Genomic DNA, 18,912 nt, shown 5'->3' with positions numbered 1-18,912 from the left:
AGGTTTTAATCGTGACTTCCTGCAAACAGTTGAACAATACGAACCTAGAGTCAACAAATGGAAATATGTTTCTCCCCTCCTATATCCTCGTCGCCATCACTCTGCTTGTGTTATTGATGGGAGGATTTATGTTGTGGGTGGATTGAGGTGAGGTTCACGTTTTGATTTTTTTAGTAGCAATTGTGACGTCACTGTAACGTTTGTTACTCATAATTTATGGTTACTGGGATAATAAATGTAAGTGTGGGATTCTAGCAAAGCCGACTATTATTAGCCTGACTAGTAATTTCGGATGAAACGTAAACTTAACTAAATAACACTAGCAATGATATTACAGAACATGTGTGTTGTTGTCATTTAAGTGAGTAAGAATTTCCTGATGTGTAACTAAACACACATTTATTTTGGTTGTATTTAGGAGTTACGGTAATCCACTCACATCAGTTGCAGTTTACGATCCAACCTCAGATGTCTGGACACATGCTTTTGATCTTGACAAACCAGTTTTTGATGCGACTGTTGTTGTTGTTTAAGATGTGTCTGCAGTCGACAAACCGGCGTCAATGTTCGGTTTTAAACTCAGTGATTTTGAACATGCGGGTTGCAATGTATATGTCATGTGTTCGTGGGTGGTTTACTTGCCATATGTTGTTACAATTGTTGAAATTTTTGTTCCTTACTGGACGAAGGCATGAATAAAAATTAAGTACTTGCTTTCATTTGATCTTTGACGGTGACATGCTTATAGAGGCCCCGTCATAATTTCCGTAAATGTGTTTCTCAGCCTAGCTGTTACCTCCAATAGCGTAATATCACTAACAATCTGCATGCAATGAAAACATAAGCACGTTTAGATGGGAAAACTATGCACACAAGTCCAAAGCTCTCGTGTTATTTCCAGGACACTACTCTAAAAAAACAAGCAAAAATATTCAAAATAGGCACGCTGTTAAGTCTGCGTATTCTAAGTTTTGCGCGCCCTGTCGGTTGCCTACTCAACCTAACGGACAAGTCGGCCCTGCGTCTTGTATTATCACCATCCTTTTCATTGATTTGAACCACTCAAAATCATTAATTCGCGTTCAGCAAACATGTCTGCTTCCTCATTGCTTTCCTCTGTTTCAATTTTACGAAGACGTTCGGCAAGGAAAAGGTAATTTTTCCTAATTCAATTATTTCATGTTGGAGGCTGTTGATGTAGCAGAAACTTGACCAACTCCTGGTTTATATCATTAACATGTGGCTTCAAGTTAAAGTCAAAAGCAATTCACCCTCCAGACAATGTGATTTGTTTTCAATGTATTTTGTCTGTTTGTAAAGATTCAATATGACGCAATAATTTTTTTGCATTTTTTGTACCTTCTTTCAAAAGTACAGGTAATGTCAATTCTCGAACTCGCGTTAAAGAGCAACGTTGTGGAAAAGTCCATGATATGTGGTTAGAGTCTGAGATACAAAAAAATACCACACCTCGGACTTCTTTGGCAACGTCGAGTATGTGGTGATGTTGCAAAAACAAAACTACTCTTGATTCAAACCTGAACAATTCCATTAATTTTATGGTGCATTCGACAAAATTATAATATAACGACGTCTTTATCACAACCTCACCGGTTTTTCGTAACTAACTTTTTGCCCACCTGCAGTTCATTTGTGACGTCACCGTTTAATCTACGTTTATTTCAACCAACTAATCTAAGTCGAGGAAACTTCAATGAAAACATTCACACAAAACATCGGTATTTACATTGAAATAATATACAGTCTCCCGTACAAGGAATGCAGGACTTCCTCATTTACATCATTCAAGCGTCTTGCGTTCATTTGGGATCAGGGTATTCTCGGAAATCTTGGTTCAATTGAGCGAACCCCACACGATCATTTGCGTAGTCGAAAGTGGTGTAGTAATTTCCAAGGAAGACGTCGCCGATGACCCAAGCATTAAAACCTATTACTGTCTCGAAACCAATGAAACATGCTGTCGGCTCCTGCGACATATCGACTCACCGTAAAATCTTTTGTATTCAATACAAAATGTCTCTTCTGGCAAACAATATTTATATATAACTTATCAGCATCCTTTAACATTATATAAACATATTAGGTGTTATATCTTCTCGACCGATGTATCTACTCCAGTTGGTTTAACACCGAAGTAATACCATTTACCTTTAATATGTACTGCTCAGGTGTGAGTATGTAGTTGATGCCTGACAGCGTGATGGTTACATTCGGCAGTGTGGGAATCGTTGAGCAGGAAATCACACCATAGTCATTAGCTCCAAGAATAGTTCTAATCTTTTCGAGTTCATTCTGAAATACACAAATAAATGGACCCTCCACAACGATTACGGCGTTGCAGCCACCGACGCAAAATTGTGCGTCATCGTCTTTGCCAATCCTCATACCGTCCACTGCAATCGCCCATTTGCCCTGCATTAAAATGATATGGATCTCAATCATACATTGACTTATAATTGACAAACATACATCTTGGACAGTATGATAGTTGAACTCTCCAGTGAATCTTGTGGGATCCACACCGCCCAAGTACAACTCTCCACCATCACGTTTAAACGGATCCCTAAAAGCGAACGTCATTCAAAATGTTACAATAACTACATATTGTATATAGTATGCTACTTGACCTGTTTAAATACAATGAGAATTGATTCCATGGCACTACTCCCTGCACATACATTTGGCCAAACACATTTAGCCCATTTTCAAAAGATGTTTCAGGATATCCAATTCCTAGGCAACCATCAAATTGAGCTTCAGAGTAAGTGTCACTATAAATCCTGATTGCTTCAACAAAAGTTTGGTTAAAACTCTTCACGCCACCGATCTAAAATGTATGGGGATATTTCATCAACTGTTTTGCCAATGTGCAATGGGTTATAATTGTTGAGTTTACGCAGATCCATAGATTTAAGCCTATAAGTTTTACGTTTTAAGAAGGAAAGAAACATTCAAAGTTTAACGTCAAACGAAATGCTTTTGTTGTTTTACAAAGTGTCTCAAACAAATGTTTTAAATATCGGAATCGGCAAGGAAATGTCGCGATAACAATGGGCAATCCGGGAAATAATCCTGCAGCTACAGGAATATTGTTATAATATTATTGAGTTGTGTCTTTCGGATAAAAACTAATTTAACTTTGCTTCAATCGCGTACAAAAAATCGCTTCATCATCTCACCATTAGCACGTCCTGGCCAACTAAACCAATAACTACACCTTCATGATGTTTCAATCCATTTGTAGTATAGGTTAAAGATGCACTGCTGTTGTATTTGCGATGTCTTGCTGCAGAAGATTAGTTGTAGGTATTTAATAATGGTTTAGTGTTTGCATTGCAAACGAATTAACAAAACAGATGATCTTACCACAAGCAACATCGGATCTTCTGCATTTAATTGATGGCAACCAAAAAAATGAAGACCATGTGGTAATTTGCACAGCGAACAACTGAGGGGGCGTCCCTATTTCGATCTCTCCAACATATACGGTCTGAAAAAGCACTTGATAGTTTAATCTATTCGTACAATGACCATATACGTACATTGTCGTAATTGGTGAGCTGTTCGCGACCTTTTCCAACACCAGCAGAATCGAACTTTACATATTTACTGTGCTGTGTGTATTTGATGTTCTCTGTTCCCCGTTCTTTCACGTCCCTGTGTTTTCTTCTGTGCTTCTGAAGTTTTACACTAAACACAAGTTACTCTGTCACTATAACAACAAGGTAAAACGCTAGGACATTTACAATTCGCGCAGCATTTCCGTAAATATGTGACAAAGCACGCTTTGGATAGGAAAAACCTTAATCCGCATCACTTACATGTGACCGCAGCTCAATGTTTCCAACAGCAGAAGAAATACAATAACTTTCATCTTGGTGTCAACATACAAAAAAGCAGTGAGTTATTGAATAAGTTATACCAAACTAATCCTGTGGCACAACGTTTTAATTTTATAAGCTATTGTGATCAGGAGAGACGAGATGCGAAACCCTTCGCGTTTCCAAGGATTGTGTGATGAACACGAAACAATGAACAACTTCATAAACAGAATCTTCGGCAATAAATGCACGGAAGTCGTTTCAGAAGTGGCTGATCTAAGAAGAAGTAAAATCCATTGTCTAGGTTTCTGTTTGCTCTCGCGTTGTTATTGTTGATACAGACCGGTGAGCTTCCAAGTATCTTTTCTAATCATAATCCTAAAAACCGCATGTAAAAAATTTCTTTTCATCAACACGGTTCGGTTACAATACCGGTGTTTCGTGTTTCTCACACAAAAACAACTACGCAGATGAACGATACACAAAAAAATAAAATCACTAGGATGCGGATAAAACCTGTAAATGTTTGTAAATTGCAATGTTTAACCTTCCCATGGAGTTACTAAACCTTAACAAGCAAATGCATTAGATTCACCACACGATTCATACCGTCTTTCGAAATAGAACGCTGTATAGATACTTTATTTCTGCCGATCAGTTGCTGCGACTGCTAATGTGTAAAAATGAAGCAACATGTTTGTGTTTTTTCTTTAACTATTATAAGGGGTATAGCTTTAGTTCAAAATTAACAGCCAGAGCAAGGTGTGTTTTTTCCCAAACTATAATAATTAAAACAACAACACACCCAAGAGATTCGTTCAATCTTTTAGTATTCCGATGCACGTAAACGTAACCATTCATGCGATACATGGTCAGAATCGCACGTCCTGGACTAACACGCATGAAAAGTGTTTTTCCAAATTTACCAGAGAGGCCAATAAATGAACCCTACTGAACGAAGTCTCAAACAAAAATTAAATTTTGCCTTAATTTGATGTTTGACGCTAAACTATAGCATGAAGGCACAACCATAATTTCCGTAAATTTGTTTTTTATTCTGGCTGTTACCTCCAATAACGTAATATCACTAATAATCGGCATACAATGAACACATAAGAACGTTTAGAAGGAAAAACAAAGCGCACGAGTCCAAAGTAAGCACATTTCTTAGATTTAAGCTCTCATGTTATTTCCAGGACACTACTCTAAAAAAACAAGCAAAAATATTTAAAACAGGCACGCTGTTAAGTCTGTGTATTTTTTCAATTTAAATTTTTCCAATTTAACGACGACATCCGGCAAGGTAATGGTAAATTGACGCAAAATGCTCATTGGTTGTGCGCTTGGGCAACTCCCTTGATCTGTAGTCGAGCTCTCGTCGAAACCAAATCAAAGCTTCAGAGTAATTATCATAAAAATAAAATCCGTCTGCTTTACCTTCCATTTTAAAATGTCTGTGTTTGTGTAAATTTTGGTTGCAATAAACTGAAAATCGATTAACTATTCTGAAAATAAACATGATTTCGGTCGTCAAGTTTTGACCCAGGTTATTTGTCACAAATCCGTCATACGTTTGGCCTTATTTTATTGCTACCGTGCGCATGAGATGTGAATATGCCCGTTTTGTCCTTTATCGCCGTCCTCGCAACCACTTTATATGGCCATCTCCTATTATACAATTACATCCCAAGCAATCTACATCACCGTATATAAAACCAATTCATCGCAACCCATGGTATTTAAATTTTTCAAAGCATTTTTCACAACCTTTTGCTTTTAGCAATAGTTGCATAATTCGCTAAGGCTGATGCACAACTCGCTCACAATACCGCACCTAAATGGAGATCGTCTATTTTGACGTCTAATCTCCTGCAATTTTGGTGAGTTGGCCGCCGTATTATGAAAGTTTTTGCGGGACAATAAATGTACTACACTGCTATTGTTTGAAAATGTGACAGCTTATAGCCTATATTCAATCCATGAAGTCTCTTTGTTCTGTAGAAACCATTCGTTCTTTTATTTATAAATGTTGGCCAGAATGCTTGCTGGCTGCGGAATCTGTTTCGCTAATCAGACTTCCGGTGGTACTGAAGGCCTTTGTCTAATATTTGCGCAAACCTGTGCTAGTGATCGTGTGACCTTTGATGCCAACTATTGACAATAACAATGGGGTAGACTGCAATTCAAAATGCCGTTTTCTTTGTTTTAAGATATGTGCTATTCACTTTGTTGTTGTGTGATATCACCCGAACAATACCCTGTTCATCGTTGTTTTGTAATAATACCCTGCTTGACCTTCAACAAAACAAGAAACAGTCACAAAAGGTCATTATTAAGCCACTATTGGAAGTGTAGTTTGTCGTCGTGTTTGGTTTCTGAATTCTACCTTGGTATGACCTAGTAGTTAATAGAAGCCGGAACGCCGTTCCGTTTAGAAGCTAGTGGCTATGTCCCTAATTGTTAACTTAACCAACTTTGTTTTCTCATTTTAGGAAAACTTTACCCAGTATTCAAACACTTCCAGCCCAGATACATTGTTTTTATCTAGCCTACATTTAATCAAAAACATCCCAAATGTTTTTTTCCTGGCACAATTTTTATCCGACCGGAGAAGAACAGTTTTGGCCTTTACTTTACTGTATGGCTATATGTTCCAAAGTGTACATCAATGTTAAGATTTTCATTAATAACCACGATAATTGCAACCAAACAAATTCAAACGCCACTGCTGTATTAATTAGTGGAAGTGCAAACAACTTTTTATCCGAAAGAGAACCCAACCTCCTAAGCAAGGAACATTTTTTTATAAAAAGAGTAAACAGCAATTCATTTACATGCAGTAGTTTTTCCTATTTTTCAAAAAGCTTAACTCCAAAACAAGATTTACTCATTGAAGCAATATACACAACCAGTTGGATAAGACAGTGCTGTTTTACATGGTTATAATTCCAATTTTCTAGAATGGTTATAGCTGTAATATATTTACACCGAATTCCATCACTTTTTTACAGGTGTGTCTCAATCATCTGTCTCAGTTTGGTTTCATTTGCACCACTGAGCCGATCAATCTGTTAAGTGTACAAAAGAAAGGTTTATGCAAGTCTGTACAAAAATATATATATTTCATTTGTGTTAGGTCTGAGTACATCACAACCTGTAAACAAACCATCAGGAAAACAAACAACCAAAAAACATGAATTTTAATCAATTATAGTATCATACAATATTAAAAATGCTATAAGTATATACATGCTGACCTACAACAACAAAAACAAGTGAAATCTGGTTTGTTTTTACATTTGAAACCAGTTGTGATCATATTAATGCAAGTTGTGTATTTCAGTGTCAGTATAGTTAGATTTTATGGAAAGTGTGAACCATAATATGCCTTGCCATAAATAGCCACAGCTAGTATTGAGGTTTTTGTAACAATAATTAATAATTTGTGTATAAGCTGCAGACAGATGGCCACTGTTTCGACCTAAAAGGTCTCATCAGTGCAGCTGGTGTGACTATCAGACGACTTTGCTGACCAAACGGCCAAGCAAAGACTTCCACTTTGTGGTGACTATACAGTCACCGTCATCCGTTGGGCACCAAACTAGGTGCAACCTTACGGAGCAAACAAGGTGGAAACACTACGGCCAAGCAAGCTCAACCAATAGTGCCGTCAATTAATAAAATTATACATACAAATACGGGTTATTGATTATATACGTTTACATAAAATGTAAATTGACCGGCTGCAAACACTGCATGCACAAAATTGCCCCTGCAACATCATTTCACAAATTGGCATTTAAACCGTACCGGTATACTTGTGTGTTTTTACTCATAATTTATGGTTACTGGGATAATAAATGTAAGTGTTGGATTCTAGCAAAGCCGACTATTATTAGCCTGACTACTAATATCCGAAGAAAATAAACTTTACTAATTATTGCCAGTAATGATAATATACAGAACATACGTGTTGTTGTCATTTAAGTGAGTAAGAATTTCCTGATGTGTAACTAAACACACATTTAGTTTGGTTGTATTTAGGAGTTACGGCAATCCACTCACATCAGTTGAAGTTTACGATCCAACCTCAGATGTCTGGACACATGCTTTTGATCTTGACAAACCAGTTTTTGATGCGACTGTTGTTGTTGTTTAAGATGTGTCTGCAGTCGACATCCGGCGTCAATGTTCGGTTTTAAACTCAGTGATTTTTAGCATGCGGGTTGCAATGTGTATGTCATGTGTTCGTGGGTGGTTTTCTTGCCATATGTTGTTACAATTGTTGAAATTTTTGTTCCTTACTGGACGAAGGCATGAATAAAAATTAAGTACTTGCTTTCATTTGATCTTTGACAGTGACATGCTTATAGAGGCCCCGTCATAATTTCCGTAAATTTGTTTCTCAGCCTAGCTGTTACCTCCAATAGCGTAATATCACTAACAATCTGCATGCAATGAAAACATAAGCACGTTTAGATGGGAAAACTATCCACACAAGTCCAAAGCTCTCGTGTTATTTCCAGGACACTACTCTAAAAAAACAAGCAACAATATTCAAAATAGGCACGCTGTTAAGTCTGCGTATTCTAAGTTTTGCGCGCCCTGGCGGTTGCCTACTCAACCTAACGGACAAGTCGGCCCTGCGTCTTGTATTATCACCGTCCTTTTCATTGATTTGAACCACTCAAAATCATTAATTCGCGTTCAGCAAACATGTCTGCTTCCTTATTGCTTTTCTCTGTTCCAATTTTACGAAGATATTTGGCAAGGAAAAGGTAATTTTTCCTAATTCAATTATTTCATGTTGGAGGCTGTTGATGTTATCAGAAACTTGACCAACTCCTGGTTTATATCATTAACATGTGGCTTCAAGTTAAAGTCAAAAGCAATTCACCCTCCAGACAATGTGGTTTGTTTTCAATGTATTTTGTCTGTTTGTAAAGATTCAGTATGATGTAATCATTTTTTTGCATTTTTTGTACCTTCTTTCAAAAATACAGAGAATGCTAATTCTCGAACTCGCGTTGAAGAGCAACGTTGTGGAATCGAAGTCCATGATATATGGTTAGAGTCTGAGATACCAAAAAATATCACACCTCGGACTCCTTTGGCAACGTCGAGTATGTAGTGATGTTTTGAAAACAAAACTACTCTTGATTTAAACCTGAACAATTCCATTAATTTTATGGCGCATTCGACAAAATTATAATATAACGACGTCGTCATCACAACCTCACCGGCTTTTCGTAACTAACTTTTTGCCCACCTGCAGTTCATTTGTGACGTCACCGTTAATTCTACGTTTATTTCAACCAACTAATCTAAGTCGAAGAAACTTCAATGAAAACGTTTACACAAAACATCGGTATTTACATTGAAATAATATACAGTCTCCCGCACAAGGAATGCAGGACTTCCTCATTTACATCATTCAAGCGTCCAGCTTTCATTCGGGATCAGGGTATTCTCGGAATCTTGGTTCAATTGAGCGAACCCCACACGATCATTGGCGTAGTCGAAAGTGGTGTAGTAATTTCCAAGGAAGACGTCGCCGATGAACCAAGTCATTATATCTATTACTGCCCCGAAACCAATGAGACATTCTGTCGGCTCCTGTGACATATCGCCTCACCGTAAAATCTTTGTATTCAATACAAAATGTCTCTTCTGGCAAACAATACAATATGTATAACTTGTCAGCACCGTTCAACATTATATAAACATATTAGGTGTTATAATTTCTCGACAGATATATCTACTCCAGTTGGTTTGACACCGAAGTAATACCATTTACCTTTAATATGTACTGCTCAGGTGTGAGTATGTAGTTGATGCCTGACAGCGTGATGGTTACATTCGGCAGTTTTGGAATCGTTGCGCAGGAAATCACACCATAGTCATTAGCTCCAAGAATAGTTCTAATCTTTCCGATTTCATGCTGAAATACATAAATAGATGGATACCCCACAACGATTACGGCGTTGCAGCCACCGACACAAAATTGTGCGTCATCTTCTTTTCCAATCCTCATACCGTCCATGGCAATTTCCCATGCCCCCTGCATTATAGTGATATGGATTACAATCATACTTGTGAGTTATATTTGACAAACATACATTTTGGACAGTATGGTAGTTGAATTCTCCAGTGAATCTTGTGGGATCCACACCGCCCAAGTACAACTCTCCACCATCACGTTTAAACGGATCCCTAAAAGCGAATGTCATTCAAAATGTTACAATAACTACATATTGTATATAGTATGCTACTTGACCTGTTTAAATACAATGAGAATTGATTCCATGGCACTACTCCCTGCACATACATTTGGCCAAACACATTTAGCCCATTTTCAAAAGATGTTTCAGGATATCCAATTCCTAGGCAACCATCAAATTGAGCTTCAGAGTAAGTGTCACCATAAATCCTGATTGCTTCAACAAATGTTTGGTTAAAACTCTTCACGCCACCGATCTAAAATGTATGGGGATATTTCATCAACTGTTTTGCCAATGTGCAATGGGTTATATTTGTTGATTTTGCGCAGATCCATAGATTTAAGCCTATAAGTTTTACGTTTTAAGAAGGAAAGAAACATTCAAAGTTTAACGTCAAACGAAATGCTTTTGTTGTTTGACAAAGTGTCTCAAACAAATGTTTCCAATATCGGAATCGGCAAGGAAATGTCGCGATAACAATAGGCAATCTGGGAAATAATCCTGCAGCTACAGGAATATTGTTATAATATAATTGAGTTATATCTTTCGGATAAAAACTAATTTAACTTTGCTTCAATCGCGTACAAAAAATCGCTTCATCATCTCACCATTAGCACGTCCTGGCCAACTAAACCAATAACTACACCTTCATGATGTTTCAATCCATTTGTAGTGTAGGTTAAAGATGCCGTGCTGTTGTATTTGCGATGTCTTGCTGCAGAAGATTAGTTGTAGGTATTTAAAAATGGTTTAGTGTTTGCATTGCAAACGAATTAACAAAACAGATGATCTTACCACAAGCAACATCGGATCTTCTGCACTTAATTGATGGCAACCAAAAAAATGAAGACCATGTGGTAATTTGCACAGCGAACAACTGAGGGGGCGTCCCTATTTCGATCTCTCCAACATATACGGTCTGAAAAAGCACTTGATAGTTTAATCTATTCGTACAATGACCATATACGTACATTGTCGTAATTGGTGAGCTGTTCGCGACCTTTTCCAACACCAGCAGAATCGAACTTTACATATTTACTGTGCTGTGTGTATTTGATGTTCTCTGTTCCCCGTTCTTTCACGTCCCTGTGTTTTCTTCTGTGCTTCTGAAGTTTTACACTAAACAAAAGTTACTCTGTCACTATAACAACAAGGTAAAACGCTAGGACATTTAACAAAGCACGCTTTGGATAAGAAAAACCTTAATCCGCATCACTTACATGTGACCGCAGCTCAATGTTTCCAACAGCAGAAGAAATACAATAACTTTCATCTTGGTGTCAACATACAACAAAGCAGTGAGTTATTGAATAAATTATACCAAACTAATCCTGTGGCACAACGTTTTAATTTTATAAGCTATTGTGATCAGGAGAGACGAGATGCGAAACCCTTCGCGTTTCCAAGGATTGTGTGATGAACACGAAACAATGAACAACTTCATAAACAGAATCTTCGGCAATAAATGCACGGAAGTCGTTTCAGAAGTTGCTGATCTAGGAAGAAGTAAAATCCATTGTCTAGGTTTCTGTTTGCTCTCGCGTTGTTATTGTTGATACAGACCGGTGAGCTTCCAAGTATCTTTTCTAATCACAATCCTGAAACCGCATGTAAAAAAATTCTTTTCATCAACACGGTTCGGTTACAATACCGGTGTTTCGTGTTTCTCACACAAAAACAACTACGCATGATGAACGATACACAAAAAAATAAAATCACTAGGATGCGGATAAAACCTGTAAATGTTTGTAAATTGCAATGTTTAACCTTCCCATGGAGTTACTAAACCTTAACAAGCAAATGCATTAGATTCACCACACGATTCATACCGTCTTTCGAAATAGAACGCTGTATAGATACTTTATTTCTGCCGATCAGTTGCAGCGACTGCTAATGTGTAAAAATGGAGCAACATGTTTGTGTTTTTTCTATATTAAGGGGTATAGCTTTAGTTCAAAATTAACAGCCAGAGCAAGGTGTGTTTTTTCCCAAACAATGATAATTAAAACAACAACACACCCAAGAGATTCGTTCAATCTTTTAGTATTCCGATGCACGTAAACGCAACCATTCATGCGATACATGGTCAGAATCGCACGTCCTGGACTAACACGCATGAAAAGTGTTTTTCCAAATTTACCAGAGAGGCCAATAAATGAACCCTACTGGAAGAAGACCCAAACAATATACCCCGTGAAACCGCATATAGCTCCTGTAGCACAGCTGGCAAAGCGTTGGGCCCTGGGTTACGAAGCCTGTAAACCTAAGGATCCCAAAACGATAGCTACGATCGCCAAGTAAAGACTTACGCAGCTGGGAGATCATGCAATTGTGTGAAACATTACTTTGTTCTTGTTTGTCTTGGTTTATTCTTTCCAAACATTCTTCGAATTAAATCTGGTTTAGTGTTAAACCAAAAAGCATCAAATTATCTACAGTGTAACATTTACAACAGTTAATGATATTACTTAATTCACACATGATGTATTTAAAGTTACATGAACAAATATTTCATATAATTGCAAAAAAGGAAGCTAAGAAAATTCCTGAACAAAGTTTTGTTGACTTTAAACCTGACAGGAGGAGGTTTTAATCGTGGCTTCCTGCGAACAGTTGAACAATACGAACCTAGAGTCAACAAATGGAAATATGTTTCTCCCCTCATATCCTCGTCGCCATCACTCTGCTTGTGTTATTGATGGGAGGATTTATGTTGTGGGTGGATTGAGGTGAGGTTCACGTTTTGATTTTTTTAGTAGCAATTTTGACGTCACTGTAACATTTGTTACTCATAATTTGTGGTTACTGGGATAATAAATGTAAGTGTGGGATTGTCGCAAAGCCGACTATTATTAGCCTGACTAGTAATTTCGGATGAAACGTAAACTTTACTAAATAACACTAGCAATGATATTACAGAACATGTGTGTTGTTGTCATTTAAGTGAGTAAGAATTTCCTGATGTGTAACTAAACACACATTTATTTTGGTTGTATTTAGGAGTTACGGTAATCCACTCACATCAGTTGAAGTTTACGATCCAACCTCAGATGTCTGGACACATGCTTTTGATCTTGACAAACCAGTTTTTGATGCGACTGTTGTTGTTGTTTAAGATGTGTGTGCAGTCGACAAACCGGCGTCAATGTTCGGTTTTAAACTCAGTGATTTTTAGCATGCGGGTTGCAATGTATATGTCATGTGTTCGTGGGTGGTTTTCTTGCCATGTAGTTACAATTGTTGAAATTTTTCTTCCTTATAGAGGCCCTGTCATAATTTCCGTAAATTTGTTTCTCAGCCTAGCTGTTACCTCCAATAGCGTAATATCACTAACAATCTGCATGCAATGAAAACATAAGCACGTTTAGATGGGAAAACTATGCACACAAGTCCAAAGCTCACGTGTTATTTCCAGGACACTACTCTAAAAAAACAAGCAAAAATATTCAAAATAGGCACGCTGTTAAGTCTGCGTATTCTAAGTTTTGCGCGCCCTGTCGGTTGCATACGCAACCTAACGGACAAGTCGGCCCTGCGTCTTGTATTATCACCATCCTTTTCATTGATTTGAACCACTCAAAATCATTAATTCGCGTTCAGCAAACATGTCTGCTTCCTCATTGCTTTCCTCTGTTTCAATTTTACGAAGACGTTCGGCAAGGAAAAGGTAATTTTTCCTAATTCAATTATTTCATGTTGGAGGCTGTTGATGTAGCAGAAACTTGACCAACTCCTGGTTTATATCATTAACATGTGGCTTCAAGTTAAAGTCAAAAGCAATTCACCCTCCAGACAATGTGATTTGTTTTCAATGTATTTTGTCTGTTTGTAAAGATTCAATATGACGCAATCATTTTTTTGCATTTTTTGTACCTTCTTTCAAAAGTACAGGTAATGTCAATTCTCGAACTCGCGTTAAAGAGCAACGTTGTGGAAAAGTCCATGATATGTGCTTAGAGTCTGAGATACAAAAAAATACCACACCTCGGACTTCTTTGGCAACGTCGAGTATGTGGTGATGTTGCAAAAACAAAACTACTCTTGATTCAAACCTGAACAATTCCATTAATTTTATGGTGCATTCGACAAAATTATAATATAACGACGTCGTCATCACAACCTCACCGGCTTTTCGTAACTAACTTTTTGCCCACCTTCAGTTCATTTGTGACGTCACCGTTTAATCTACGTTTATTTCAACCAACTAATCTAAGTCGAAGAAACTTCAATGAAAACATTCACACAAAACATCGGTATTTACATTGAAATAATATACAGTCTCCCGAACAAGGAATGCAGGACTTCCTCATTTACATCATTCAAGCGTCTTGCGTTCATTCGGGATCAGGGTATTCTCGGAAATCTTGGTTCAATTGAGCGAACCCCACACGATCATTGGCGTAGTCGAAAGTGGTGTAGTAATTTCCAAGGAAGACGTCGCCGATGAGCCAAGCATTCAAATCCATTATTGCCCCGAAACCAAGGAGACATGCTGTCGGCTCCTGCGACATATCGACTCACCGTAAAATCTTTTGTATTCAATACAAAATGTCTCTTCTGGCAAACAATATTTATATATAACTCATCAGCATCCTTTGACATTATATAAACATATTAGGTGTTATATCTTCTCGACCGATGTATCTGCTCCAGTTGGTTTAACACCGAAGTAATACCATTTACCTTTAATATGTACTGCTCAGGTGTGAGTACGTAGTCGATGCCTGACAGCGTGATGGTTACATTCGGCAGTGTTGGAATCGTTGCGCAGGAAATCACACCATAGTCATTAGCTCCAAGAATAGTTCTAATCTTTCCGATTTCATGCTGAAATACAAAAATAAATGCACTCTCCACAACGATTACGGCGTTGCAGCCACCGACGCAAAATTGTGCGTCATCGTCTTTGCCAATCCTCATACCGTCCACTGCAATTGCCCATTTGCCCTGCATTAAAATGATATGGATCTCAATCATACATTGACTTATAATTGAGAAACATACATCTTGGACAGTATGATAGTTGAATTCTCCAGTGAATCTTGTGGGATCCACACCGCCCAAGTACAACTCTCCACCATCACGTTTAAACGGATCCCTAAAAGCGAACGTCATTCAAAATGTTACAATAACTACATATTGTATATAGTATGCTACTTGACCTGTTTAAATACAATGAGAATTGATTCCATGGCACTACTCCCTGCACATACATTTGGCCAAACACATTTAGCCCATTTTCAAAAGATGTTTCAGGATATCCAATTCCTAGGCAACCATCAAATTGAGCTTCAGCGTAAGTGTCACTATAAATCCTGATTGCTTCAACAAAAGTTTGGTTAAAACTCTTCACGCCACCGATCTAAAATGTATGGGGATATTTCATCAACTGTTTTGCCAATGTGCAATGGGTTATAATTGTTGAGTTTACGCAGATCCATAGATTTAAGCCTATAAGTTTTATGTTTCAAGAAGGAAAGAAACATTCAAAGTTTAACGTCAAACGAAATGCTTTTGTTGTTTTACAAAGTGTCTCAAACAAATGTTTTAAATATCGGAATCGGCAAGGAAATGTCGCGATAACAATGGGCAATCCGGGAAATAATCCTGCAGCTACAGGAATATTGTTATAATATTATTGAGTTGTGTCTTTCGGATAAAAACTAATTTAACTTTGCTTCAATCGCGTAAAAAAAATCGCTTCATCATCTCACCATTAGCACGTCCTGGCCAACTAAACCAATAACTACACCTTCATGATGTTTCAATCCATTTGTAGTATAGGTTAAAGATGCCGTGCTGTTGTATTTGCGATGTCTTGCTGCAGAAGATTAGTTGTAGGTATTTAAAAATGGTTTAGTGTTTGCATTGCAAACGAATTAACAAAACAGATGATCTTACCACAAGCAACATCGGATCTTCTGCATTTAATTGATGGCAACCAAAAAAATGAAGACCATGTGGTAATTTGCACAGCGAACAACTGAGGGGGCGTCCCTATTTCGATCTCTCCAACATATACGGTCTGAAAAAGCACTTGATAGTTTAATCTATTCGTACAATGACCATATACGTACATTGTCGTAATTGGTGAGCTGTTCGCGACCTTTTCCAACACCAGCAGAATCGAACTTTACATATTTACTGTGCTGTGTGTATTTGATGTTCTCTGTTCCCCGTTCTTTCACGTCCCTGTGTTTTCTTCTGTGCTTCTGAAGTTTTACACTAAACACAAGTTACTCTGTCACTATAACAACAAGGTAAAACGCTAGGACATTTACAATTCGCGCAGCATTTCCGTAAATATGTGACAAAGCACGCTTTGGATAGGAAAAACCTTAATCCGCATCACTTACATGTGACCGCAGCTCAATGTTTCCAACAGCAGAAGAAATACAATAACTTTCATCTTGGTGTCAACATACAACAAAGCAGTGAGTTATTGAATAAATTATACCAAACTAATCCTGTGGCACAACGTTTTAATTTTATAAGCTATTGTGATCAGGAGATACGAGATGCGAAACCCTTCGCGTTTCCAAGGATTGTGTGATGAACACGAAACAATGAACAACTTCATAAACAGAATCTTCGGCAATAAATGCACGGAAGTCGTTTCAGAAGTTGCTGATCTAGGAAGAAGTAAAATCCATTGTCTAGGTTTCTGTTGCTCTCGCGTTGTTATTGTTGATACAGACCGGTGAGCTTCCAAGTATCTTTTCTAATCACAATCCTGAAACCGCATGTAAAAAATTTCTTTTCATCAACACGGTTCGGTTACAATACCGGTGTTTCGTGTTTCTCACACAAAAACAACTACGCAGATGAACGATACACAAAAAAATAAAATCACTAGGATGCGGATAAAACCTGTAAATGTTTGTAAATTGCAATGTTTAACCTTCCCATGGAGTTACTAAACCTTAACAAGCAAATGCATTAAATTCACCACACGATTCATATCGTCTTTCGAAATAGAACGCTGTATAGATACTTTATTTCTGCCGATCAGTTGCTGCGACTGCTAATGTGTAAAAATGAAGCAACATGTTTGTGTTTTTTCTTTAACTATTATAAGGGGTATAGCTTTAGTTCAAAATTAACAGCCAGAGCAAGGTGTGTTTTTTCCCAAACAATAATAATTAAAATAACAACACACCCAAGAGATTCGTTCAATCTTTTAGTATTCCGATGCACGTAAACGTTACCATTCATGCGATACATGGTCAGAATCGCACGTCCTGGACTAACACGCATGAAAAGTGTTTTTCCAAATTTTCCAGAGGCCAATAAATGAACCCTACTGAACGAAGTCTCAAACAAAAATTAAGTTTTGCCTTAATTTGATGTTTGACGCTAAACTATAGCATGAAGGCACAACCATAATTTCCGTAAATTTGTTTTTTATTCTGGCTGTTACCTCCAATAATATCACTAATAATCGGCATACAATGAACACATAAGAACGTTTAGAAGGAAAAACAAAGCGCACGAGTCCAAAGTAAGCACATTTCTTAGATTTAAGCTCTCATGTTATTTCCAGGACACTACTCTAAATAAACAAGTAAAAATATTTAAAACAGGCACGCTGTTAAGTCTGTGTATTTTTTCAATTTAAATTTTTCCAATTTAACGACGACATCCGGCAAGGTAATGGTAAATTGACGCAAAATGCTCATTGGTTGTGCGCTTGGGCAACTCCCTTAATCTGTAGTCGAGCTCTCGTCGAAACCAAATCAAAGCTTCAGAGTAATTATCACAAAAATAAAATCCGTCTGCTTCACCTTCCATTTTAAAATGTCTGTGTTTGTGTAAATTTTGGTTGCAATAAACTGAAAATCGATTCCCTATGAAATAAAATTGATTTCGGTCGTCAAGTTTTGACCCAGGTTATTTGTCACAAATCCGTCATACGTTTGGCCTTATTTTATTGCAACCGTGCGCATAAGATGTGAATATGCCCGTTTTGTCCTTTATCGCCGTCCTCGCAGCCACTTTATATGGCCATCTCCTATTATACAATTACATCGCAAGCAATCTACATCACCGTATATTATACCAATTCATCGCAACCCATGGTATTTAAATTTTTCAAAGCATTTTTCACAACCTTTTGCTTTTAGCAATAGTTGCATAATTCGCTAAGGCTGATGATCCACAACTCGCTCACAATAACGCACCTAAATGGAGATCGTCTATTTTGACGTCTAATCTCCTGCAATTTTGGTGAGTTGGCCGCCGTATTATGAAAGTTTTTGTGAGCCACATCAGTTAAAAAAGGTTGCGGGACAATAAATGTACTACACTGCTATTGTTTGAAAATGTGACAGCTTATAGCCTATATTCAATCCATGAAGTCTCTTTGTTCTGTAGAAACCATTCGTTCTTTTATTTATAAATGTTAGCCAGAATTCTTGCTGGCTGCGGAATCTGTTTCGCTATTCAGACTTCCGGTGGTACTGAAGGCCTTTGTTTAATATTTGCGCAAACCTGTGTAAGTGATTGTATGACCTTTGATGCCAACTATTGACAATAACAATGGGGTAGACTACAATTCAAAATGCCGTTTTCTTTATTTTAAGATATGTGCTATTCACTTTGTTGTTGTGTAATATCACCCGAACAATACCCTTTTCATCGTTGTTTTGTAATAATACCCTGCTTGACCTTCCACAAAACAAGAAACAGTCACAAAGGGTCATTATTAAGCCACTATTGGAAGTGTAGTTTGTCGTCGTGTTTGGTTTCTGAATTCTACCTTGGTATGACCTAGTAGTTAACAGAAGCCGGAACGCCCTTCCGTTTAGAAGCTAGTGGCTATGTCCCTAATTGTTAACTTAACCAACTTT

The 18,912-nt window shown here is 37.5% G+C and overlaps 3 protein-coding genes across 3 annotated transcripts; all 3 read right to left on the bottom strand.

The window, feature by feature from the left end:
• Positions 1 to 1,820: 1,820 nt before the first annotated feature.
• LOC145903172 (cathepsin D-like) lies at positions 1,821 to 3,937 on the bottom strand. Its single transcript, XM_082991271.1, has 8 exons — positions 3,843 to 3,937; positions 3,564 to 3,711; positions 3,388 to 3,511; positions 3,201 to 3,307; positions 2,649 to 2,848; positions 2,491 to 2,584; positions 2,170 to 2,433; positions 1,821 to 1,988 (listed from the first exon to the last, which is right to left on the bottom strand). Exons 1-8 carry the CDS (start codon positions 3,893 to 3,895, stop codon positions 1,821 to 1,823), a joined length of 1,158 nt encoding a protein of 385 aa, XP_082847397.1. The 5' UTR covers positions 3,896 to 3,937.
• A 5,841-nt stretch (positions 3,938 to 9,778) lies between these two features.
• LOC145903065 (lysosomal aspartic protease-like) lies at positions 9,779 to 11,417 on the bottom strand. Its single transcript, XM_082991179.1, has 8 exons — positions 11,284 to 11,417; positions 11,035 to 11,182; positions 10,859 to 10,982; positions 10,672 to 10,778; positions 10,171 to 10,319; positions 9,962 to 10,055; positions 9,837 to 9,903; positions 9,779 to 9,783 (listed from the first exon to the last, which is right to left on the bottom strand). Exons 1-8 carry the CDS (start codon positions 11,334 to 11,336, stop codon positions 9,779 to 9,781), a joined length of 747 nt encoding a protein of 248 aa, XP_082847305.1. The 5' UTR covers positions 11,337 to 11,417.
• A 2,980-nt stretch (positions 11,418 to 14,397) lies between these two features.
• On the bottom strand, positions 14,398 to 16,553 carry LOC145902962 (cathepsin D-like). The gene is made up of 8 exons (XM_082991087.1): positions 16,420 to 16,553; positions 16,141 to 16,288; positions 15,965 to 16,088; positions 15,778 to 15,884; positions 15,226 to 15,425; positions 15,068 to 15,161; positions 14,747 to 15,010; positions 14,398 to 14,565 (listed from the first exon to the last, which is right to left on the bottom strand). Exons 1-8 carry the CDS (start codon positions 16,470 to 16,472, stop codon positions 14,398 to 14,400), a joined length of 1,158 nt encoding a protein of 385 aa, XP_082847213.1. The 5' UTR covers positions 16,473 to 16,553.
• Positions 16,554 to 18,912: the final 2,359 nt, after the last annotated feature.

The sequence above is a fragment of the Ascidia mentula genome, chromosome 1, assembly GCF_947561715.1.
Source record: "Ascidia mentula chromosome 1, kaAscMent1.1, whole genome shotgun sequence".
Taxonomy (NCBI): Eukaryota; Metazoa; Chordata; class Ascidiacea; order Phlebobranchia; family Ascidiidae; genus Ascidia; species Ascidia mentula.
Note: the sequence above shows the minus strand (reverse complement) of the source record. Positions and strands in the feature narration are given on the sequence as shown.

Bases quoted from the DNA above. Each gene is read 5' to 3' on its own strand.
- LOC145903172 (XM_082991271.1), bottom strand. From the start codon at position 3,895: ATGAAAGTTATTGTATTTCTTCTGCTGTTGGAAACATTGAGCTGCGGT. The intron at 3,512-3,563 runs GTACGTATATGG...GTGCTTTTTCAG, and splicing joins AGCTCACCAATTACGACAAT to ACCGTATATGTTGGAGAGAT. The intron at 2,585-2,648 runs GTCAAGTAGCAT...GTTCGCTTTTAG, and splicing joins TTCTCATTGTATTTAAACAG to GGATCCGTTTAAACGTGATG.
- LOC145903065 (XM_082991179.1), bottom strand. From the start codon at position 11,336: ATGAAAGTTATTGTATTTCTTCTGCTGTTGGAAACATTGAGCTGCGGT. The intron at 11,183-11,283 runs GTAAGTGATGCG...ACTTTTGTTTAG, and splicing joins ACATTGAGCTGCGGTCACAT to TGTAAAACTTCAGAAGCACA. The intron at 10,056-10,170 runs GTATGTGCAGGG...ATTCGCTTTTAG, and splicing joins CTAAATGTGTTTGGCCAAAT to GGATCCGTTTAAACGTGATG.
- LOC145902962 (XM_082991087.1), bottom strand. From the start codon at position 16,472: ATGAAAGTTATTGTATTTCTTCTGCTGTTGGAAACATTGAGCTGCGGT. The intron at 16,289-16,419 runs GTAAGTGATGCG...ACTTGTGTTTAG, and splicing joins ACATTGAGCTGCGGTCACAT to TGTAAAACTTCAGAAGCACA. The intron at 15,426-15,777 runs GTGAGATGATGA...CATACATTTTAG, and splicing joins TTGGCCAGGACGTGCTAATG to ATCGGTGGCGTGAAGAGTTT.